The sequence below is a fragment of the Aythya fuligula genome, chromosome Z, assembly GCF_009819795.1.
Source record: "Aythya fuligula isolate bAytFul2 chromosome Z, bAytFul2.pri, whole genome shotgun sequence".
In the NCBI taxonomy this organism is placed as follows: Eukaryota; Metazoa; Chordata; class Aves; order Anseriformes; family Anatidae; genus Aythya; species Aythya fuligula.
In genome coordinates, this window is record NC_045593.1 from 51,705,688 (window position 1) to 51,730,481 (window position 24,794).

The 24,794-nt window shown below is 43.9% G+C and overlaps 1 protein-coding gene across 1 annotated transcript; it reads left to right on the forward strand.

Annotated features, from left to right (window-relative positions):
- The first annotated feature begins 264 nt into the window (after positions 1-264).
- On the forward strand, positions 265-23,817 carry MARCHF3 (membrane associated ring-CH-type finger 3). Its single transcript, XM_032206311.1, has 5 exons — positions 265-384; positions 1,696-1,796; positions 2,529-2,736; positions 15,710-15,919; positions 23,192-23,817. Exons 1-5 carry the CDS (start codon positions 265-267, stop codon positions 23,348-23,350), a joined length of 798 nt encoding a protein of 265 aa, XP_032062202.1. The 3' UTR covers positions 23,351-23,817.
- The last annotated feature ends 977 nt before the right edge of the window (positions 23,818-24,794 follow it).

The window sequence follows — 24,794 nt, forward strand, 5'->3', positions numbered from 1 at the left end:
TTCAAACATGCATCCATCACACCATATCCAACCACTTTTCTCTGAATTTTCTGGCATCTGAAATAACGCCTGATATTCTGGCGAACACCATTTAACATTGCATTCTTCTGAAATGAGGAAAAAAATGTATAGACTCCAACTTTCTTGTAAAGAATGTTATCTGGAAGGGGGTCATATGTATTTGCTCTACCAAAGTGGGATATCAATGCAGTTCTGTACCCAGAAATTTGAATTAACTTTATTACTGCCACATGGCAACATTACATGTGCTCCAAAGCTCTGCATTTAGTTGCATCATCTGATGCTTCAGCAAATGCCCTTGAACTCATCAAGGGGCTGATGGATGTGTTTGTAAAGGCTCGGATGGTCACTTTATACGCAATGGTAAACCCGCTGTTACACTTAATGAGGTCAGTGAAGCATCCAAAAAAGACACAGAAAGCTGTAGCATGGGTCTGTAAGCATGGTGATGCCTGGGCTTTTTAGGCTTAATGAAGCAGCTACTCAGCTGCTGAATATTCTTGTTGAACAGTCTCAGCATGGATTTTAAAATGAAGACATTGCTGATATTCATGTCCCTCCCTGCTCCTTGGAGAGTCTATGGCTCTTATGAAGTCTGCATCTTTTATGGTTTAATGGTTTTGAAATCAGCCATTTGCCTCATTTTCATTTTAAATGAGGGCCAGAGTCTGGCTTCCTTCCTTCCCTGTTCTCTCAGTGTTACATGCACTGTAAGACGGCTCATCAGCCTCCAGTTTGCTCTCTGGGGTATTCATAGTCCGAAAATAGCCAGAGCAACGCCACAAAATGAACACATTCCCAGGCCTTTTCCTATTTTAGACACCTTTTAAGAATTCAAGTCCCCACGTGAAGTCGTACAAGCAGTCCAGCGTCCCCATCACAGCCTCGCAGGGCTCCAAAGTCTCACCAACACCCACTCAGCATCCTCCAGGGCAGCGCCACTTGCTCGCATTGCGAGATTTCTTTTGAAGTAAACACCTCTGCTCAGAGAGGGGGCTCTGCGTAGTGTTTGGAGACGTTTCTTCCTGTGGTGGTCCTCCTGGTGCTGTGGTGTCCCAGGCTTTCCGGGAGGGGGGTTTAAGCGCGGTGCGGACAGAAACACGCCTGCCGTGGGTCCGTGAGCATCGCGGAGGCAGTGCACGGCACTCACGCGTGACCGCGGCCACGCGTGCCCCTCGGGCAAGGGTTTATCCATGCTGTGCGGGGGTTTTCGGGCTGGGAAGGGGTCCCGGGGGCACGCCGCCTGTTGCTCCCGCTGCCGCAGCTGGTGCCCCCGAATTGCACCGCAGGCGAGCGGAGATCTCCAGCTCAGCTCCCTCCCGGCACAAGTTGTGTCCGCACGCAGGCTGGGAGGAGGCGGCTCTGCGTGACTCGAGCCTGCTCCGGGCTCCCTCCCGAGCCGAGCCGCGCCGAGCCCCCGCCGCCCGGCTCCGTCCGTGTGCGGGCAGCGCATGGGGGGTCCCGCAGCCCCCCGGCGGCACTCGGCGAGGGGTCGGCGGGCGGGGGCAGCCCGGCCTCCCCGCTGCCTCCCGGCGCCGGGGGCCCTCGGGGCGAAGCGGAGCCGAGCCCCCGCCCGTCGCCCCCGCCCGCCGCCCCCCTCCGCGGGCGGGGGCCGCCATGACGAGCAGCAGCGGCAGCCGCCCGCCCGCCGCCCCCCCGCCGAGCCCCGCCGAGCCCCGCGGCGGCGGCGGCCCCCCGCGGCATGTCATGCAGGTGTCGGCCAAGGACGGGCAGCTGCTGCTCTCCTCCGCCGTGCGGAGCCTGGCCGCGCACAGGTAAGGGTGGGGGGCAAAGCGGGGGGCGTGCGGGGATGGGTCGCGGGGTGCGCGGCCCCGGCCCCACGGGCGGCGAGCGGGGTCGCTGGCGGAGCCGGCAGCAACTTTTCGAGCCCCCTCCCAGCCTCCGTGCGCGCCCCCGGGGCGCGGCTCCGCGCCGCCCCCTCCCTTATCCCCCCGGCAGCCGTCGGGGGCTGTCCCGCAGAGGGGTGCGAGGCTGCCCCCGCGCTGCTCGGGGGGCGCCGGGCGCCGTGCCGCCCGCCCCGGCCCCCCAGGCCCTTGGTGCTGGCTGCTTGTGGAGCCTGGGGTCGGCTGGCCCCGAGGAGGTGGTGCGGATCATCGCCGGCCCGCTGGAGGCAGGTGTGGAACTTACCTGGTGGGTTTGGGGGTTTCCTGAAGCTCCTCTGCTGTTGCAAGGAGGTGAGAAATACGGCGGTACAGGGGCATCCCGCACTCACCTGCCCGCTCCTGAGTGTTTTTTTGTTTTTTGTTTTTTCCTTTTTTTTTCCTCTTTTCTTCTTCCACGTTTTGAGCCCCACCGAGGGGGTGCTTTAAACAAGCGTATCAGAGTGCCTTCGGTCTCTAGCCTAGCAGCCTGCTGTGCTGACTAGAGAGCACAGCACACATGCCACAGAAGTTTCCTGTGTTGTGAGTCGGTGACGCACGCAGGAAGAGGGACACTCCAGATCGTGGCCCTGCGTGCTGACCAGTGGCTTCTCCCTTCTCCTCCAGCAGCCCCTTCAATGACCGGCCAATGTGCAGGATCTGCCACGAGGGCAGCAGCCAGGAAGACCTGCTCTCCCCCTGCGAGTGCACGGGGACCCTGGGGACTATCCACCGCAGCTGCCTGGAGCACTGGCTGTCATCCTCCAACACCAGCTACTGTGAGCTCTGCCACTTCAGGTTTGCAGTGGAGCGCAAACCCAGGCCGCTGGTAGAGGTCAGTACTCGGGGCACGTCCCCCAGAGCTCAGTGAGTGAGCCCCATCTGCTTTTACATAGACATCACGAAGCCTCCGCCAAACAAGGGCAAGCTGTCAGCTTGGGGCTTTGCAAGGCAGCGGTGGGAGCTCAAGGAAAGGTCAGGAACAGCAAAAGCCGTGTTTCAAACAAAATCGAAACAAGCAAAAAGAACAGGAATGATGTTTTTGCTTCATTGTAAACAGAAGCAGAGGTCTGGGGAGCAGTGTGCTGGGGATACATAGTACACCAGGAGCTTGATAGAGGATGGAGGAGAGGTGTGTCACTACAAAGCAGTAGTTACTGCTCAACAGCATCTTTATTTAGAATATTTAATATAGGCCAGGAACTATTTTTTGTTTTACTTTGTTTGCTTTTGAGAGAGAGAAAACAAGCCAAAGAGCCTTATAAACCTAGCTTCTGTGTCAAGCCCACAAGAAGGAATTGGTTTTGCTCAGTGTCTGGCATCTCCAGCCATTCTTGAATGACCTTTTGGCCTCCTCTTGCCTGTGTACCAGACCAGACAGTGAATTGGGCAATTGTTTCTCCCTTATCAATTAAAATTCAGTTATGGGCCAATTGTAGAAGCTTTAGTGGCTGCATGAAATTTGCCAGCTTTTTTTTTGTACCCCCAGGAAAAAAAAAAAAAAAAAGAAATAGAAGCCAAGATCATGATCTTTGCACTGTTAATGATCTTTCTCTTCTTTATTTTCCTTTGGGGAAAAAAAAAAAAAAAAAAAAAAAAAAAAAAAAAAAAAAAGTAAAATTTATGGTTTGTGTTGGAATTAAAAGTGAATTAAAAAGAGTAACATTTTTCAGAAGTAATGAGAAGCATCTTGCTGTAGCAGTTGGTGACACAGGTGCTCTCATGCTAAGCCTCCTTCATCATTCCTGTAACCTGTAGCAGAGCTGTTGAAGGAGACACGCTATTAAAACTAAGGGAGAGAGGGTGTCATGTTTTGCCTTCTCTCACAGGTCGGAGGATACGGGATAATACTGACTGCAAAACGAGCAATGCTGAAACAGTGCAGAGCGGTTTGATTTTGGATTCTGCCTTCTTCAGGCTGTACCCTCACAAGGGCTGCTCATGAGGCTTCCTCTGCACAGATGGGGTGTGACATTTCCCTGGGCTAATGGGGACTGAAGATGTTGAAGGCAAAGCCAACCCTGTCCAGACTGAGGGAGTCCGGTTGCTTGATCGCTCCCTGCTGAAGCAAGACTCTCTTTTGCCAAAAGAGCAATAATATTATTATAATGTGATACAATGTACTTTCTATACTGTATATTATATACATTATATGATTTATATATTATGTGTATATCTATAAAAACAATAACTAAAAACTGCCTGTTGTTTCTCAGTTGAGGACAAATGAGGAGCAGGTGCAAAAACATTTCTGAAACGTGGTACTCATTGTTAATTGTTTTTCTCTTTACTACCTAACCTTTTCTTGCTTTTCAGCTACCACATCCACAGTATTTTAACACAGTCGATAAAAATTATGTGCTGTTGCAGAAAAGCTTGTAATATGACAGCAGCTCACTCTTTTAAAGTCCTTTGCTGCCTTGTAGGAGTACATTTTTGATTTAGAAGGGAATTGAATTTATACTTTTAATGCTGAGAGCAGCAGAGATAAAGAGTAATGGGACAAATCTAAGCAGAAAGACATCAGCCAAACTTTTTGATTCTATTGCTGTAATTTAGGCTTGTACTTAAAGTTTGTACTAATTTAATGCACAGTGCTTTGAAATCCCCAAATATCTCCCCATGCAGATATTTACAGTGAATCTAGAAGTTCCCAAAGTGCAACTAAATGAGATGCAAGTTGCCAGATTATGTCACTGCCTGTGCCCTAAGAGCACTGTCCTGTCTATCTTCCTGTATCACCTAGGGTAGCGGGACATGGAGAGAGGATTACCAGATGCAGCAGGACCAATTTTCACAAAAACCTGCTGTAATGTTTGGACTAGGGAGAAGCCAGAGTGACCACCTGCTTCTAGTGGTCTCCATCAAGTGCAGTTAACTCCATCAAGTGCAGTTAAAGGGTTGTGTTTGTCTGAGGGGATGACAAATCAGGCAAGTATCATCAGCTCCCTAGAGCTGTTCCCCTCCCGTGAGGTGCTGGCACAGCTGACTGTGTGAGGCAATACCAAAGTCAAAGTTCTCTTCATTTAGTAAGATAATTAGTTCTCCAAATGTTCCTCTCAACTAGATAATGGAAATGGTAAATGGTCCTTTCAGTGGAGGTGAAAGATGAGTTTACCAATGCATTTTGGGAGGTCAAGAGGGGCTATTATACTCATAAAGCCATTTGTAGAGCGTAGCCAATACAAGCTTATCCAGTAATTCCTCAGCAGGTCATATCTCATGCAGAGACTGTATCCCACCCATTGGTCAGTGACAAGTAGTATAAAAATGCTCGAAGCAATCAATCATCATATTTGTGTTTTCTGCTGGAGATTTAGAATTTTTTCCATCAGGAAAAGAAAAAAAAAAAAAAAAGATACTTCTGCCTGTTCAAATAAATACTACTCACTTTCTTAAAGGGGGGAAACAAAACAAAACAAAAACAACAACAACAAAAACATGCTATTATTTCTCCTTACCCCTTTAATTGGCTTGATCACTACCTCCTATGGGGCTTAGCCATGAGTGTGAAGGAAATCTCGGTGGGACCAAATTGAGTTACTTTACTGGCTTTATCCAGAAATGTCATATCTGACAGGCATTCATGCTGTTAGCACCCAAGAGATGCTGCATCAGTAGTGGGCTTGAAATGAAGTGAACAGTAAGTGGCAGGGCTGCTTGTTCAGCCATATTCCTCCCTCCCCTGTGTACATTATTACGGAAGCAGCAGAGAATTTCTTGCTGCGCTTAATGACTTGGTCAGAGCAGGTTAGTGAACCCATTCCATTTCTCCCTCACCCATGCTGTCAGTTCATTATGAAACAAGAGCAAGTACTCCATGAAAATTTATTGCAAGATGGCTTTTTGCCTTCTTTTAAGCAATTGCCCATGTTCACTCTAAGGATGTGGGCCCATGTGCTCAAACTGGAGATCTTTAGCTCAGATAGAAGGGAGAGATCTCTACAGCTGTATCCTGCCTCCTGCATACTTCATGCACAGGATGCAAAAATGCAGCGATCCAGCTTTGCTTTCTCTCCTCAAGTTACATTATGGGCAGCAGCCTGTTTTGTTGTTTTGTTGTTTTTGTAGCTGTTGTTTTTCCCTGGCTTTTTGTTGCAAAGAAAAGCATAGGTAAAATAGCTTTGATTTTGACCTCCATTTTCTATTTTATCTGTTGTATCTTTTCTTCATCATGAGCTTCTTTTTGGTCAGCTGAGTTTCAAACTATGCACTTCTTATGGGAGACATTCCTTTATCCGTGACATACAGCGTGCTTCTGTTGTCTGGGGGAGAAGTATCTGCCAAAATGTAGGTGTACTATCTGCCAAAGCCCACAGCCTCAACAGAGAGGCAGAAACCAGTAGCACAGTGTCAGACTGATCCATCCAACCTTCTCTTTGTGAAGTTTCAGGCATTCCTGGATCTCTTCTTATTTTAACCCATATTCTTTTTCCCAGAAGAAATGTGTTTCTGAACAATTAATCTAGATTTATGGTAAGGATTGGCTGCACTTACAGTATCCAAGGAGAGCAATTTGTTCTTTGCCACCCATCTTTTGTGTCATGAGTCATCATGTCATGATACTGGGTAGTAGCATGTGCATGCTATGGTCCTTTCTCTTTCTCTGACGCTGGGACAAATGGAATGGACTAAAACAGGAGGAAATCAAATGAATTGTTTTTGATACCTCTTTGCCACCCTCTTGTTTTCATCTTTTACCCCCTGCTGCATTGGGTGGAAGCTCTCTGTGTATTGATCTTCACCAAGTCACAGAAGCATAACTCCTTCAGTTCTTGGCACATTGTTAAAATGTTAAGTTCTTAGTACATTGGAGAACCTGGTATATTGTTAAAATGGAGTAGGAAATGGAGTGTGATAGAAAAAGCACTTTTCCAGGCTGAAAGTCACTGAGTTATTTTGTTCATCTCCCTTCTGGAGAGGGCACCCAGAAAGCTCCGGCACTGAGAAAATGCCGACATCAAGCAGGGGTAATCTGCTGGAGCACAAACTTTCTGTAGCATCTTTGGAGTTGCCATTTAGTCATGTTTTTGCTAGACCACTTGCTGCTGTTCAGGCACTTGACAAGCATCAATATAGCAAGTCTAGGCATTTCTCTTGATTTCAGAACTCCTTTTAGATTGTTTGGAGTCATCCACTGCACTACAGTCTATTTGCCGGTAATCCAACATACGTTGTCAATTTACACGTTTCCAGTACATGCACATTCCCCTCAGTCCCTTGTGATACTGCAAAATTCAATTCAAAACGTACAGCTTGTTACAGGAAAGATCTGATCCCACCTATTCTACCACATACTAGATGTGCTGCACCCCTGCCTGTGCAGTCTGCTGGAAACAAGAGGTCTACAGCATGTCAGCTTGCGCAGATGAAAGTCTCATGTTTGGCATGTGCCTGGGGATGATGAATTTCAGAACAAAAAGCAGCTACTGATGAGTAGCCCTACTTTTCCCCAGTGTCCTTGTCTCCTCAGTGACAGTGGGAGCCTAGCACATTTGGCACAGAGCACCTAGGATAAAGTAGCAGAAACTCCAGACGCTGGAGGAAGGTCTAATACTGGGATTGATATGTGTAGACCTGATGTTCCTTATGACACACTTAGAAGGATGTCAAAACAAACACATTGAAATCAAATTACAGCAGTTTCAGTTAGTAATTTTATAGACCTTTCACTTTTACATTATTCTTTCAATAAGGCCAATCCATTTGGTACCTAGTGGTTCGTTATTTCTTTTTTCCTTTTTTTTTTTTTTTCCAAGCAAACAAGCATTTCATTAACAACGTAAAACTCTTCAGCAAAACAGCATGAAAGAATGAATAATCAGGATAAACATCACAATAAAGAGAAGAAATTAACTACAGGTTTTTCCCTAATCTATTTCTGCCTCTGGAACTCGTACTAGAAAAGAAAACGAAAGAGGGGAAGTGGTTAAGAAGAGCTTGCATTATAATTTAAAACTTCCAGAAGCTGTACGCTGAAATCTGAATTTACTTTTCGTGCAAGGCTCTGAGTCATGCTCTTTTTATCTGTTGGGTTTCTTTTCACTTACTTTTCCCTCCACTACTCAGTGAAGCACGTCATTAACAATCGATTACATTAAATAATGATGAAGACACACCAGATTTGCTGCACGTAGTTTGTAGAAGGGTTGCTCTCAAAGCCAGAAGAAAAATGGTGACTTGGCATAGTCACCAGCAGGGATGTCTTCCATAAATCTCAGAGCACAGAGGAGCTGTGGCAGTCTGTGCAGCATGTTCATGCCAGGAGCAGGTAGGTGCTTCTGAAGGGAATAGAGGATGCACTCGGGATCGCTGGAGCACATTGCAAAGATGGGGAAGGAACACAGAAGCACTGGCAACAGGGAAAGTGTCCATGAGCAACTAAAAAAATAAATAAATAAATAAAAATTGGAAAGAGAGGCTAGCCAGAAGAAAAAAAAAAGGCAAATTACACCAACTAACCTTAAACAAAAGGGCACTGGGACAGCACTAGCACTTTGGAAAAGAGAGTCACGGAAGATCCAGAGGGTGTTGCAGGGGACTAACTGACTAGCATACATATGTATATACATCTCGCCTCTTGTCTTAACCCAAAAAGAGCTAGGTGGTGGAGATGCTTTTGTACCTCATAGTCCTCAACTGCAAAAATGGACCCCTTGAGATCCAATTCACATGGGAGGAATTTGAAGCAGCCTTGTAGATTTCTAGCAGAAATGTGTTTGAGTTAAAGTATTACAAAAAGAAGTAACAGTAAACCCAATGACACATGCAGTTTTTAAAACCTGAGCTGTTCAAGAATGACTTTTTGCACCTAGAATACCCTTCTGTATTCATTCCTAGTGGGGAAAAATCCAGAGACCAAGACAAGCTGCATAAAGCTTCATAAGTCTAATAAAGAGAAACAAAGTAGTTATTTTATGTTCGTTACAGAAAAGTTTGGCAACAATGCTTCACTTTTCTCAAGCACAAATCTTTCTCATAGTTCTGGGAACAAGAATGCAGACAAAAGCAACTCCCCTGCCAAACACAAAAGAAAACAAAACCCAAACCTTGAGGAAGAAAAGTAAAAATTATTTACCAGCAAGCAGATCATGGGTCACATCTGTAACTGCTCTTTGCTAAATTTAAAGGAACAGTGATCAAGGGTTGAGGAAAGTTCCCAGGAGAAAGTAAATAGACACTCAGAGAGGAAATAGCTGCCATGGAAAAGGCCAAACACGTCTTTCAGGACTAGTTAAAATGAGGGAAGATACAGTGATTTTTTAAAGGTAGAGCTCTTTGTGTTTCACATTATGGTACTGGTGATTTCTGTGTGGACATTGTGATTCTCTAATGCAGTTCTAGGTTGTGGGGTTATCATCTCTGTCCTGCAGGTAGCATATCCTACCACCAACAGGAGCCAGACAAGAAGCTGCTTATTCTAGTGAAAAAATTGCTAAGATGAAAAATTTCAGTGTGTCTGAATTTTGGGAGGGATAACAAGCTTTTATTGGATCATTAGTTTCCATATATTTGACCTTGTAGATCAAGGTATTTGTAGTGTATTGAACTTTGTGTTGCAGATAGCAAATCTGCCTTGCTTGCCTTGCTTTGTATTTAAAATTCAAAAAGGTGATTTTTGTTGATTGATTTTTTCTTGACTGCATACATTTGTTTGGTTAATTGGGAAGACATTCATCCAAAAATAGAATGGTGGCTTTGCAAAACATACAGATAAAAGGAAATAACTGCTTCTCCCAGAGTTCCACAAAATCTTTTTTCTTGACGTATCTTGAAAACTTTTACCTGTTAGAAGTATCACCTGAAATATGAACTAGAAGTGGGTAATAGGAAAACTGACCAGCAGGAAGCCAGACTAATGTTAAAGGATTCAATATCATTTAATTGGACCTGCAAAAAGTTTCACAGATTTTTTGCAACATAGCAAGCTCTGTTCTTTGTTTTCACTATCATATAGTTACTAATCATGTTTTTAGGTATTAATGTTGTATAATCCAGAAACCGAACACCACGTTTACCAGCCACTGCCACCTCCACAGCTTGGTGGAGCACTGTGTATCAAACACCTGCTTTTCAGTTTGCAGGCTACCCAAGGTCTAGATGGCAAATTGTTGTAGTGGGAGAGCAACAACCTGCAGTACTCTGCTCACTTACTTTCAGCCTAGGGTTGGTTCTTGTCTGCACTGTGGCATATTAATTCTTTCAAAACAACAGCAACAACAACAATGTATCCTATACCATCTTTATAATAAACACTCTACTCTCTCCACTTAAAAAACATGAAAGTGAAATTATTTTGGTATTTCACATAGTAGCTTTGGCTCATTTGGACATCAACAATGAAAATATTCCCTGGAACTTTAACCCTCATTTAAAATGAGGGTTAAGTGCAGACTCAGTTCTGAAGAGGCCATAGCACTAACATAGCAAAGATAACAGAGCTCAGATCTTTAGTTTCTACCTGTAAGAAATCTAGAAAGTCTAGACTCTGGGACTAAAGGAGCATTTCCATCAGTTATCACTATGACCTTTCCAAAAGCAGCTCACTGACAAAAGCAGCTTATCTGATCTAAGCAGGAAAACTCAAAACTGAAATTTAAGTGTTTTTGTTTTGTTTTGTTTTGTTTTGTTTTCCAATGAAAAAGTAGCAGTCTTATATTTGTTTTCCTTGGCAAAACATTAACCTAGAAAAGTTTTGAGTTAACCAAAGTATTTCATTGCACTGGAATTGAACATACGTACCATTCTGTTCTGAGAGACTTTATTTTGAGTTACATTCCAGTAAGTTTAGTTTCAAAACATTAAAAAAAAAAATAATAATCTTAAAACAGATTTTTTCAAGTAAATATTTGAACAAAACTACCTGTTCAGATGTTATTATTATATATATATATATTGGTCAATAAGTGGTCCTCTTGGTCTTTAAAAATGTCCTTCATCCAAGAGAAATGCTCTCAAAAAAACAGGCAGTATCAGTCTTTCTTGGCCTAAAGCCTAAAGGAAAATGCTCCTATTGGTCATTGCAGGAATGAAACCAGAAATGACAATAATTACTGGCAGTTTTGCTTGTTCACAGGCTGCTTTTGTTGAGATTCACTGCAGGGCTATCAGCATGAAAAGAATGAAATGAAGTGACATGTTTGATGTGTAATAAGTTATTTTTAGTTCAAAGGGAAAAACATTTAGGGAAGACAATTCCTTCCTGTCTCCTCCCCCCCCCCCCCCCCCACTTCATCTGTGATAACAATTTAAATACCTTTAACTAAAAAGCAGCGTGATGGATTTTCTTCATATTCTGCAGAGTCTCCTTTGTTGCTGGTATAATTCAAGCAGTATTTATGTAAAATCAATTTTCCAAACAGAACATATTGAACTAAAAAGGGCTTCTCAGTAGAAACTGATTGTAGCCTTAGGATCTGATCCAGAAAACACTGTGCACGTAATTCACTTGGTTTCTGTGAGTCATTTAATTGAAGTTATATCTATGAGTTGAGCGCTTCTAGAATTTGGCCTATGGCAGTGGTGAAATAGCTCAGACTTCTGGAGGTGTTTTGGAGCAGCTTCCTGCTGGCAACTCATTTTCATGAGCCAGAGCCTCTCGAAAGTGTCTGGTCCTCAGTTGCTGCTTGTTCTGGTTATTTCCATCTTCAAATGAAAGACTTCACTTTTCTGTCACATTGCACACATGCATCAGCCTGTCTCACATCTCAGATAAGCATTTCTCCGGTTTGTTATGTTTGCTTAGACATGATGAAATAAACCGGTTAAAAAGAAACTGAGCCCATTTGCTCATCTCAGGGGCGTGAAGTTTCAAATTGTTTGACAATGTCAAGTAAACATCTCAGTATATTCTTGTTGAAAAGGGTTTGGGGACAGATCTGGCTTTGTGTGCAGTTTTAAATATCAGGTGAAATTTTGGAAGCCAGTAATTGGCACACAGACCAAAAGTCTGCCAGGGACTGCTGAAAATCCATATAAAGTTCCCCAGAGCTGTAGCTGCCATTCAGTTGGAAGAAGCACAGAGACCCTCTGATGAAGGTCGGGAGCTCTGTTTTATCTTTCTGGAGTAGGTAATCATTTAAATTCAACACTGCTTTGCGATGTAACTGCAACAGATCCTTCTAAGTGTACTACACATGTCAGAGTGTGAGATGAAGGTGCCTTGGATGTGCTAGTGGTGTTTCCTATTCCAAACGCAGTACATTGAGCATCCTTTTCAAAAGTTCTTTCATTAACTGTGGAGTTTTAGCCTATACCACTCTTAGAGAAGCTCTTCCAGAGCTGGATCCTACGAAGGCTGGGAATTTTATTCTGACTCTTACCCTAAATTTATTTATGGCCAGTTATTAGCCATTTGTTCTTAAGCCAGCATTGTCTATTAGCTTAAGTAGCACTTCTCCTTCACTGATGTCCCCCATCTGTTCTCCCATTTTCTGGCCGTCCCCAAGGTGCACTTAGAGAGCATGATCTTGCTGGGGTAAATGAGTCAAACTTTTAAAGTCTGCCCTTGTAAAATGGGCTCTCAGTTTTCTTGGTGTCCCTTCTCTGTACCAGCTGAAGTGATTCTTTCTTGAGCACAGGAGACCATCACCAGTGCATCTTGGGGGAGCTTCCTTGCTACTTCCCCGTAGCAAGGAGCTGCATGGCTGAAGTCATGGCCTTTCCCAGGCTATTTGCTGCTGCTCCCCTGCAGGAAGGGCCCTTTCCCCAGAGTTGGGACAAATGATCTTGGGTCATTTCAGCAAAACCTCCGCATGTTTCTCTGCCTGTGTATCTGGAACAGTAATCAATGTTCACTTTAAGATGGCATTTAATGAAAAAATGCCTTGCCAGCTCGGCCAATTTTTTTTTCAAATGTGACCCTTTTTATGAGCTGCCTTTTTTTTTCAAAAATGGAAATTATTGCTCGTGGTCTCAATTTATTGCAGAAGTAATTGAGTACCTTGACACATCTTAATATAATACATTTCAGAGTATCATAGTGCAGGTCTGACAGTGGCATCTGGCCTTACATCTTATTCTTTGCCAACATGGTAGTCCCTCCTGCACAGCCACACTAATTAATCAGCTCAGCACTTTGCTGGAATCATTGTCTGAGTTTCAGTTTCACAAAAGGATTTGCTGACTTGGCTTCTTAGCTATAAAGTAACTTGACAGTGCACATTTCCAAAACGGAAGACTGAAACCTAGAATCTAAACAGGAGCATATTTAGAAACACGTGTATGCTACTTCAGGAGAAAAATACATGCTGTGACTGAAATCCATATAGCCATTGAAATTAGTTATTCATTGCTTTTGACTTCCATTTCAGAAATAGCTAGTGAAATTACGCCAGCTTTTAAGGTTAGACTGTAAAAATTTTATTTTATTTTTTAATTTATTATTTAATACTACTTTTGTCTGTCCTGGCCTCATCTAATATCTGAATCGCTTAGGTTTAATTCTTTGTTCATGTGGGTCAGACAAGACAGAAACAGCGCCTGGAGACATCAGCCTGTGAAGCGTGCACAGGCTGTTTTTTATCTGCTTAAGCTTTTGATCACAGTAATAGGAACACCATAAAATACTTCCAATGCCTTCTACTGCATCTTGTGAAAGTCATGGAGTGGGAGATGACAACAACACCCTTGTGCATTATTCCTTGAGTGTGCTTTTTCTTGGGTGTTCTTTGGTGTCTCTCAGGTCAATGTGCAGCATTTCTTCTCTAGCTGAGCCACCTGTGTACCTCAGGGCAGAGACTATGTTTGTCCAAGGGTGTCACCTGCACTAAAAGGGCTCAGGGATGTGGCCCTGCCTTCTTCACCACCCAGCTGCTGGGACACACGGTGCTGAGCTGTGGAGCTGCTGGCTTTTTAAGGCCTGCCCTGGGAAAGCAGCGAACACCTGCTGTTCCCACTGAGGTGAAGGAGAAGTGCAGGTGCTCAGCAGTTCTCTAGCAGGTCACCTTTTAAACAAATATGTCTCGCAAACCCTTTTGGCAGTTGCCTTTAAAAGCAGAATCCCCACTGCCAGGCGCTTTCAGTTCCTCTCATTTTCCTGGTGGTTTCTCATTACGGGGATTCATGGAAATTGAACAAGGTGAAGGTTGCAATCAGTCATGTCTAGAAGCATCCAAATATAACCTGGAACAGTGAAGCATATGCCCCGGGGAGTGTTTTTCAGTAAATGGAATGAAGACACTGAGGAAAGTGGCTGCAAGCCTTTCACACGTGACTTTATGGTTTTCTCTGTAAATTTACAGTAAAATGACAACCTGTTCGAGTGTAAAGCTAAGTCTCCTCACTTTGTGCAAGCCCTGCTGAGGCAAGCTCTGCATGCAAGACCCCTGCCCTCTGCTCCATCCTGCTGCGGGGGAATGTGTGAGTGGATGGGTGGGTGTTCTGCTGCTGGTTGGCATCAGTCCCCTGATCCTGGTGTTTGGGTGTTCTCATTTATCTTCAGGTTTAGACCCCGCTTGGAAAGGAAGGATCATCGTTCAGCCTCCCTCTTTTGCACCTGCTTGCAGAAGTGGTTTATAGTCGTACATAGTAGTTATGAAGCACTTCCCACTTTGTTAGGATTTTAAAAGGCAACTCAAGAAAAAAAAAAAAAAAATCCTATTTTTTAAAATGTATTTTTATGTTCTCCTGAATTCCTGAGTCATAATTGAAAATGAATGCAGGCTACTGTGTTACTGTGTTGCAGTGAAACTTCACAAAAATTTTGTGAAATAGTTACTGTGTATTTCCATCTGAGAGACGGTGAGGTCGAGGCAAACTTGTCTGCTGATTTGGACCTGTCCTGATAGTGCTGGTCTAGTGCCAATGGCTTCCTGCTCCTGGTTGTAATCGATTTCCTGACTGTGGTTTTACCCTGTATTAAGATGGAGAGAGAAGTGCTGCATTTGTTTTCCTGGAGCAGGCAAAGCAGGAAAAGATGAAGCAGGGTTTGAAAAGAACAGGTGGGATGCCTAGGTGAGCATACTTGCTGCAGCCGACATGGCTTTTTTGTTGCACTGACAGCAAAGAACAGGAGCACTTCTGGCAGGAGTGTGATGATCTGTCCAAATCCTTCACCTTTCCACAGCAAAAAGTTGCATGGCTTAGTAGTCATCCTGTTTAAAGATTGACTTAAGTGATGAGGTTTTTTATATTAAAAGAGCTCAGTGTGCTGTTGTAGGCTGAACTTCCTTCACCTCTGTGACCTGAAATCCTGTTTATAGAAACAGGGGCAGGCAGGATTGATAGCTGTTCAATCAGTGTTCACTCCAGCAGTTGACTTTCAGGCACTCTGTTCTGCAAGATTAATGTCCTCTTAGTAAAAGTAACCTTGTGTGAATCCAACTCTGTTTGCATGCAGATACCTGAAAGCAAGTTAAAAATGGCTTTGGCGATATTACTGGTGGAATTAAAATAAATAATCTTAAAGTAGGATACAAAGCACTAACAAACAGTGTCTGTGCTCTGGAGTTGTCAGAAGAGCGTGTGATTCTTTCTGCATTGAGAAGGGAGTTTCTGAGACATTCCAGCAGCCAAATGCCATGGGCAGCACTTTGCCAGTACATTTTGGTGAAACACGTCCCCTTCTCAGGTCAGCTTTTCTACAGGTGAACAAATGATGCTGTGGGTAGGTATGGCTGGAGGTGTGCCTCAGCAAGAGGGACAACTTCAGGTGGGAGCTCTCTAGGGACAGCCAAGGCCCTGTCCTGAGTGTGATCTCTGTTTGCCCTTCTCAGAGGGGCAGGCCCATGTTTCACAAGCAAGCAGCTCGTCTCGGGCCACGCATGCTCCCCTTGCTGACACTTGCTCTGTCTGCGTTTTGCCTGCAGTGGCTGAGGAACCCAGGCCCCCAGCATGAGAAACGGACTCTCTTTGGAGACATGGTGTGCTTCTTGTTCATAACGCCACTGGCGACCATCTCTGGCTGGCTGTGTCTACGAGGAGCTGTGGACCACCTGCACTTTAGTAGTAGGCTAGAAGCTGTTGGCCTCATTGCACTCACTGTCGCACTCTTCACTATTTACCTTTTTTGGACCCTAGTAAGTATTGGTTTCCTATTCAACTCACAGGACTGAGGGAAAGAGTAAATCAGAAAATTAATTGCACCTCTGCCACAGAGTGCTGCAGAGTGGGTGGACTATTGTATGAAGTGTCACTTACGCTTAGTGCTGGTATAAATATACAACTACAAGAAATCTCGTGGTTACATAGGTGTTAAGTTCTGTGGAAAGCTAGAAAGATGCTGTACATTTCAGATCAGTAATTCCCAAATCCCAGACACTGGAGAGGATAGCAAGAGGGAGAGAGGAAGAATTGTGCAAGTCTAGGTACCAGCTGGTTTCCCACAAATCTGGCACACCTAAGAATTTTCCACACTGCTCTTTGTACAGTCCCTTATCACTACACTTACCCGTTTGTAGGAGCCCATAGCCCCCGAGTGGTTACATCATTAACACACTGCTGACACCACAGAGTCATTCTGCACATCCTCAGAGAGGAAGGGACCCTTGCTGGGTCGAGGTCTCCCAGCCTAGAGGCATGATTTTTACTTTATGATGAGAATAGTTCACTGATAGTTGACATCAGAATACCCCTAATCTTTTGTTTTTCTGCCAACTATGATGCTGTGGTAGAACTATTCATGTTACCTTGATTCAAGAGCATATATCAGGATGTTTCCCCCAAGAATGTCAATGTAATGGTCTTCCTGATGAGCAGTTCCTCCGTTAATCATCCTTTAGACATCTCCAAGGCCTGGGTTATCTTGCCCTTTCCTCAAAGTACATTTTTTTATCTCTTTCACACATAAGAGAGTTAACTATGCATTAGTATCAATAGTAAGCTCAAAAAAGAGAAGGAAGAAACAAGCAAATAAATACCCCCCCTCCCTCCCACAATAACTAATGAGGAGCTCCAAGAATGCTATGAAAGGTAACAGCTCTTTTACTTCATTCAGAACAGTAAAACCTCAGCTCATCCACAGAGGAGTTCAGGCTAATTTTAACACAATAGTAGAGAAATCTCAGAGTTTTGCCTCAGCGTCCTGCAGTTTCACTTTTCTTTGCTTCTGCTTCCTTTCCCCATAAAGCAGCAGCTCTGCCCTTTGACAGGAAAGCAGTGACTCCAGCAGTAACAGGGCACTTGGGTTTCCTGCCACACTGTGTGTAGACATTTCCTTTGGGAAACATCTTTTCAGCAAATTTCAGCAAGCTGAGGTTGCTGAAATTGCCTTAGCACAACTGCCTTAGAAATCCAAATGCTGCCCAGTTTTGGTGTTATTTTTTTTTGTTGTTGTTTGTTTTGCTTTGTGTGTGTGTGTGTTGTTTTTGTTTTATATATATATGTATATATATGTATATATACATATGTATATAAATCACCAACATCAGAATGGTTTTAAGTTGGAAATGGCAGTTTGGCTGATTTGCTTGGTTAAATTACTTGTGACATGTGGACACATCCAACCTTGCTCATTAAGACTTCTGCAGCATTTCAGCCGTAATCACCATCAGCATTTATTACTATTGCACTGGTAAAGGTAAAAATGACCTCTGTTTACTTGATAACTTTCACGCCTTCAGAAGTTTAGTGAGAAATCTGTATGCCCTTTATTAACCTTAAGGTTATTTGGCACTCGGAGAACATGTTGATAGTAAGCTTGATGTAAACGCATACCTCGGCTGGTTTAATTGAAATACAGTATCCTCAATGCCCAGCGAGTTGTGTAAGACGCTCTGTTGTAACCTGCCATTCAGCCCAACAGGAGGCGAATGGGCTAATGAAGCCCTCTGTCCATCAGGCAAGAGCAAGGCAGGAGGCCTTTCAGGACACAGTAACCGCCCTGTTCAGCGTGGGTTAATTCAGTGGGTAGAGCAGAGGGAGATGTGGTGGGAAGGATGCTCAGGCTCTGCTCAGTACAGAAGGTGCCCTCATTTCTCTCCCAGCATTAGTGCTGGATGAAAGAGTTTAGCAGAGGCTTATGTACATCTGTAAAATAAGACAACAGGCTCAGGTGCCAGCGTATTCTCACCTGCTTCATAAGAAGGCAGGGCTATAAAGGCAAGGAAGAGGTTTAATACAACTTTACAAACAGCACTGAGCACTCTACGCTCCGCTCAGCAGCCTGGGATGCACCAGTCACACAGGAAAGCCCCAGCCTGCATTTACCTCTGGGAAGCACCACACTGCCCTCACTCTGCAGCGAGGGGTGACCTGCCAGCACAAGGGCTAACCCCATCGAGGGATCATAGAATCATAGAATCATAGAATATCCTGAGTTGGAAGGGACCCTTAAGGATCATCAAGTCCAACTCTTGACACCGCACAGGTCGACCCAAAAGTTCAGACCATGTGCCTAAGTGCACAGTCCAATCTCTTCTTAAATTCAGACAGGCTCGGTGCAGTGACCACTTCCCTGGGGAGCCTGTTCCAGTGTGCAACCACCCTCTCTGTGAAGAATCCCCTCCTGATGTCAAGCCTAAATTTCCCCTGCCTCAGCTTAACCCCGTTCCCGTGGGTCCTGTCACTGGTGTTAATGGAGAAAAGGTCTCCTGCCTCTCGACACCCCCTTACGAGGAAGTTGTAGACTGTGATGAGGTCTCCCCTCAGCCTCCTCTTCTCCAGGCTGAACAGGCCCAGTGACCTCAGCCGTTCTTCGTACGTCTTCCCCTCCAGGCCTTTCACCATCTTCGTAGCCCTCCTCTGGACACTCTCCAACAGTTTCATGTCCTTTTTATACTGTGGTGCCCAGAACTGCACACAGTACTCGAGGTGAGGCCGCACCAGCGCAGAGTAGAGCGGGACAATCACCTCCCTTGACCTACTAGCGATGCTGTGCTTGATGCACCCCAGGACAAGGTTGGCCCTCCTGGCTGCCAGGGCACACTGCTGGCTCATATTCAACTTGCTGTCTACCACGACCCCCAGATCCCTCTCTTCTAGGCTGCTCTCCAGCATCTCATCGCCCAGTCTGTACGTGCAGCCAGGGTTTCCCCGTCCCAGGTGCAGGACCCGGCACTTGCTCTTATTGAACTTCATGCGGTTGGTGATCGCCCAGCTCTCCAACCTGTCCAGATCCCTCTGTAAGGCCTTTACGCCCTCATTTGAGTCCACAACTCCTCCAAGTTTGGTGTCATCAGCAAACTTGCTCAAAATACCTTCTATTCCTACATCCAGATCCTTTATAAAAATATTGAAAAGTACCGGCCCTAAAATGGAGCCTTGAGGGACCCCACTGGTGACCGCCCGCCAGCCTGACGCAGCCCCATTTACCACAACCCTTTGGGCCCTGCCCGTTAGCCAATTGCTCACCCATTGTATGATGTTTTTATTTAGCTGTATGGTGGACAGTTTGTCCAGTAGGATCCTATGGGAAACCGTGTCAAAAGCCTTGCTGAAGTCCAAAAAAATCACATCAGCTGGTTTCCCTTGGTCCACCATACGGGTGATCTTATCATAAAAGGAAATCAGGTTAGTTATGCAGGACCTACCCTTCACAAACCCATGCTGGCTGGGACCAACGACTGCTTTGTCCCCCAGGTGCGCCTCAATAAGTCCGAGAACCAACTTCTCCATGATTTTACCAGGCACTGACGTGAGACTGACAGGCCTGTAATTGCTAGGGTCTTCTTTCTGACCCTTCTTGAAAATTGGCACAACATTTGCCAGCTTCCAGTCTACCGGGACCTCTCCAAATTCCCAGGATCGTTGAAAAATAATTGAAAGAGGTTCCGCGATGACATCCGCCAGTTCTTTCAGCACCCGGGGATGAATCCCATCCGGACCCATGGACTTGTAGGGATCCAGGTGGAGTAGCAAATCCCACACACGTTCAGGGTCAGTTGGGAGTTTGTCATCCCCACCGTCCCGGCCCTCCAGCTCAGGGCACCCTGGGTCCCGAAGCCCATCATCGGCATTGAAGACAGAGGCAAAGAAGGCGTTAAGCGTCTCTGCTTTGCCTATGTCATTGTCTGTGAGAAGACCTTCCCTATCAAGGAGCGGCCCTATGTATTCTTTAGTTCTCCTTTTTCCATTCACATATCTAAAAAAACCCTTTTTATTTTCTCTCACAGACACAGCCAGCTTCAACTCTAGGTGTGCTTTGGCCACACGAACTTTCTCCCTACAAACACGAACAGCATCCCTGTATTCTTTCCACGACACCTGGCCCTCCTTCCAGTAGCGAAACACTCTCTGTTTCTGCCTAATCTCCATTAGAACATTCCTGGTCAGCCACGCCGGCCTCCTGCCCCGCCTGCCTGACTAGCAATATTTAGGAATTGCCTGATCTTGTGCTTCTAGGAGGCATCGCTTAAAGAATGACCAGCACTGGTGGACATCGAGGCCTTCAAGAGCAGTTTCCCAGGGGACCTTGCTGACTAGTTCCCTGAGCAGCCTGAAGTCCGCTTTCCCCATATATAGGGATGAGGTTTTGGTGGCACTTTTCCTTCTGTCACCGTAAATTTTGAACTCAACCTCTTCATGGTCGCTATGACCGAGGCGGCCACCAATCACCACGTCTCCCACCAGACCCTCTCTGTTTTCTAGCAACAGGTCTAGGAGGGCACCTTTCCTAGTTGGCTCCGTTAGCACCTGCACCAAGAAGTTATCATCTAGGTGCTTCATGAACCTCCTGGACTTGCTCGTGTCAGCCATGTGGCACTCCCAGTTAACGTCTGGCAAGTTGAAGTAATAGGATTCAGCCTATTTTTTTTTTTTATTCCCTACTTTTTTTTTTTTTTTTTTTTTTTTTTTTTTTTTTTTTTTTTTCCCTTAGCAGATGGGTGAATCCTGTACTTGTTTAGTTAAGGCTGTACAGGGAATATACTGAGTGCTGTTGGGTAAATTACACACAACATGTGATATAATGCCCCTCTAGGACCTGGGAAAATTAAGAAAACTAAAGCTTCATTTTACTTACAATAAATCAGCTTATTTTCTCTGGAGGCAAAAGCTGGCGTATAGATTATTTGCACACCACAGTAGCCCAGTGAAAATGGGAGTGATGCTGTTTTTAGCATCCAAGAAGCTATTTTATCCCTTCCCCTAAAACAGCCACGTTCTCCATAAAAATACTGTTACTTTTCCAATGTATTTGATAACTGTAACTGATATACCACCATATATATATATATATTTATATCCTGGTATGCCCAAGATACAAGCTTCAGACAAAATTCTATTTAAGAATTCAGGGCCACATTCTGCTTTCTCAGACCTAGGTAATCTTGACTTCTACAAGATCAGCAGGGATTGGGGTGCAATAGAATTTGGCCATGTAGCTTCCAATATAACATAACTGCTGGTTATGTTAAACAAAAAAAGGCTAGCCTAAATGAATCCAAATTAGAAAGACAGACATCTCCCCTTGCTATCCTATTGAATAGGTGAACAAAGAACTTCAGTGTGGCAAGGACCAGTGTAAAAACAGGCGTTTGTTCAGCATCTCGAGTTTCCCATCCAGTGCAAGTGTTTAGGGTGAGAAATGCTGGCTCTCGATGAAATTGGGTAGCTGACATAACTTGGAAACTGCCTTCAGGCAAGAACCCATTGTAAACAAGCTGTCAAACTTAACTGGGATATCCTGTGAAAATGCCTTAAACAAACAAACAATAAAGCCTGGATTAACAATGTAGCTGTTTCTCAAAGACTCTGGTGTGATGCTACTGGAAAACCCATCCTAAACTCCAGCTTGCTTCTCTGAACCAGTCACAGCATTTTGCATGGCATTCATCTGTGCAGTTTTCTCTTTTTTTTTTTTTTTTTTTTTTTTTTAACTACCACATGAATTCTGCTGATGCTGCAGCTCTTTCTTAAAAGGGATTTCTCATGTCCTTACATATAGGATGTTCCACAGAAATGAAGATGCAGGCTGCTTTACCTTCGGGGGAAGCAGAGGAGATCGAAAGGTGGGGAATGTATTCATCTGCTGGAAGAGCTGTCTTTGGGCAACCGCTTATTGAACAAAAGCTCTGTGGGTTTCCCTCGTTAACAGCAGACAACTGGATAAAGATCTAAAAAAAAAAAAAAAAAAAAATGCTTTTTTTTTTTTTTTTTTTTTTTCCTGTCGCTAGTAGGATTTTATAGAATGGTAAATCATTTATTTAGCTAAAAGCACCCCTTTGCACTAAGAAAGGGTTTTGGAGGATATATTCATAGGCATGTTGGTACCTAACACAAAAGCACCAGGCTTTGCAGTCACTCCACACCTCACCAGCACTGCTGCAGAGGGTAGGGAACCGAGCAGCACAGCCCCTTTGACAAAGGCACTGGTTGGAAGCAAATGCTTCACTGCAAACAGCAGCATCTTCCATCTGCCTGTGTAAACCAAGCGTGTTACCTCCAGATACAGCATCTGCATGGCACCTTCTACCTTCTGAATAGCAATGACCCACAGAAGTGGCACAGGTGCATAAAAATTAATGACAAATAACAGGCTGCGCATGGAAACAGAATAGCTAACAAGACAAGGTTCCTTCTGCGATCACTGCTTGGGTCTCTTCTGCCCACAGCTCAGTAACGTTGTAATTGTCATTTGGCATGTTTCACCCAAAAGGTACCAAGACTGCTAACAGCTTTTAACAAAGCTGTGAATGTACAGCATCTTACACAGACTTAACTCACTGCACTTGACTGTCACTAAAATAAGCAGTAAACTATTAAAAAAAAAAAATGTACGGGACCAAGCTATCTTGTATATCTTGCATAGCAGTCATTTCTCTTCCGCTGCTAGCAGAACCACATCGAGGCTTATCTGATTAAACTCAAAAGACAACCTCAGCTGGGACATTAATTCTAAGACAGTGAGAAGACGGCTCACATGTCTCTGAGCAACCCTGAGCTCGATGCATACAGCAGTAAAGCCATTACAAGGTAGAACGTATAGCCTTGTCAGTGTATGCACACCTTAGCTACCTGCACGTCTTCACCATCCAGCCAGCTCCATGTTTTGTCAGTTTAACAACTCAAACCCAAATTCATCTGGTTGTAAATGGCTACCAGTAATTCCAGTTCTTGGGAAATACTGGCAGGATGTCCAACTTTTAATTTTGTAAAAAGGGAACGAGTGGTGGGCAACAGCAGAAGGTAGGACATAAGCTGCTTTTCTCTTTTGCCATGGATATGTGTGGAACCTGCCATCTGTATGTTAGGTCTGATCTTTGCCAACCACTTTTTTGTTCAATTTTATTCCATCCAACAAAGCTCCTTATAGGTGTTTTGTTCCACTTGAAGGTTTTCCCCCTGCAACTCTAATTGATTCCTTAGAGGAATGAAGTGATTCTAAGTGCACTACACCTCTTTTCTCCCTGCAGGTATCATTTAGATATCATTGCAGATTATACAACGAATGGCGTCGGACCAATCAGCGGGTGATACTCCTAATCCCGAAGTCTGCCAATGTTCCTTCCAACCAGCAGTCCCTGCTGGGCCTGCCATCAGTCAAAAGGAACTCAAAGGAGACAATCGTCTGATCTGGGGATTTCTGCACTGGGTCCATGCACTAAAAATATTTTCCTCAAACTCTTCGGGCTCAGACACCGTCCAGAACCCACTAGTGTGCTGTTCTGATTTACAAACTCTTCACAGAGGAAGAAATCACTGTCTGAATTCAAATCATGGATGCTGCAATCATATGATATTTGCTAAGCTGCCAAATGTGTTTATTTAGCAGATACTATATGGAAGCTCGTGTTAATACTTGCATCAACAAGTGATGCAAACTTTTCTATTGTTTAAAAATATTAAACTGTGATAATTAACAATGCAAAACAGGTGTAAAGAGTGCTTTTTTGTTTGTTTGTTTGTTTTGTTTTGTTTTTTTGTTTCTGTTCCCATAGTTCTATGTCTTCAGGTAGATGTATAGTAACCAGTGCTGTATTTTGTTTTTCTGAGTCACATTAGCAATATTGCAGATGGTTTTTTTTCCCCAACAGATTTTATTTGAAGGATTTTATACTAGCACTTTGGATTGTTAAAATACTTTTTTTGTGTGTGATGACTTTTACAAATTGGCATATTATTTAAACACTATGAAGTGATTGGAAGATGATCTTCTGTTTCTTGTTTGACAGAGAAGTTCTGAAAGGAAAATTCTTCATGAATAAATTTGGAATATGTGAAAGAAAGAAGTGACATAAATTGCAATAATCTTCTTGAAAGTATTCTATTAAGTAACACTCAGGGAACAAAAAAATTGCACTGTTTCCACTCAGAAGCAACAAATTAGGCATCACATCCTGCACTGAAGTTCTGCTGGTGTGAATTTACTTTGCGTTTACACCAAGTTGAATTTAACCCTAATTGTATAAATTTATTTTGTAAGGCAAACCCTGCATACATAATGAATGAGATCATTAGACATATTTTAGGGAGCAGGAAGTTGTCTTGCATAATTATTAACATTCCTTTAAAGCTGCAGAATTTTCAGCTTGACAGGTAGATTTAGCAGTGTATGTAAACCCTGACCTCTCTTTGTAGCATTGAGACTAGGGCTTTTTTTAAAAAATGTAGAACACAATGTACAGTGGTGACTGAACTGAATTTGCAATCTAAATACTAGACTTGATTCCTGGATGGCATTATCTATTTCCCCATTGGCTTTTTCCCAAATCATTCAAGAATTCTTTACTCTTAAATGAGACATAATATTTATGTGGAGATATATATATATATATTATTTATTTATTTTTACAAAACTATGTCATTAACAAATTCTACTAGAATTAGCAAGTGATACATAACTTATTTGAATGTGTTTTTGTGTGTTTGGTTTAGAAGTATCTGTAGATGGTAATGCCACCATGTGCATTATTTTCCAAACTCTGCAGCAACTAATAATAAAAGGAACAGACATCAAAAAGGATAATGATTTACATAATCTGGACAGATCAAGGGAATATGGGTATTCACCCACAG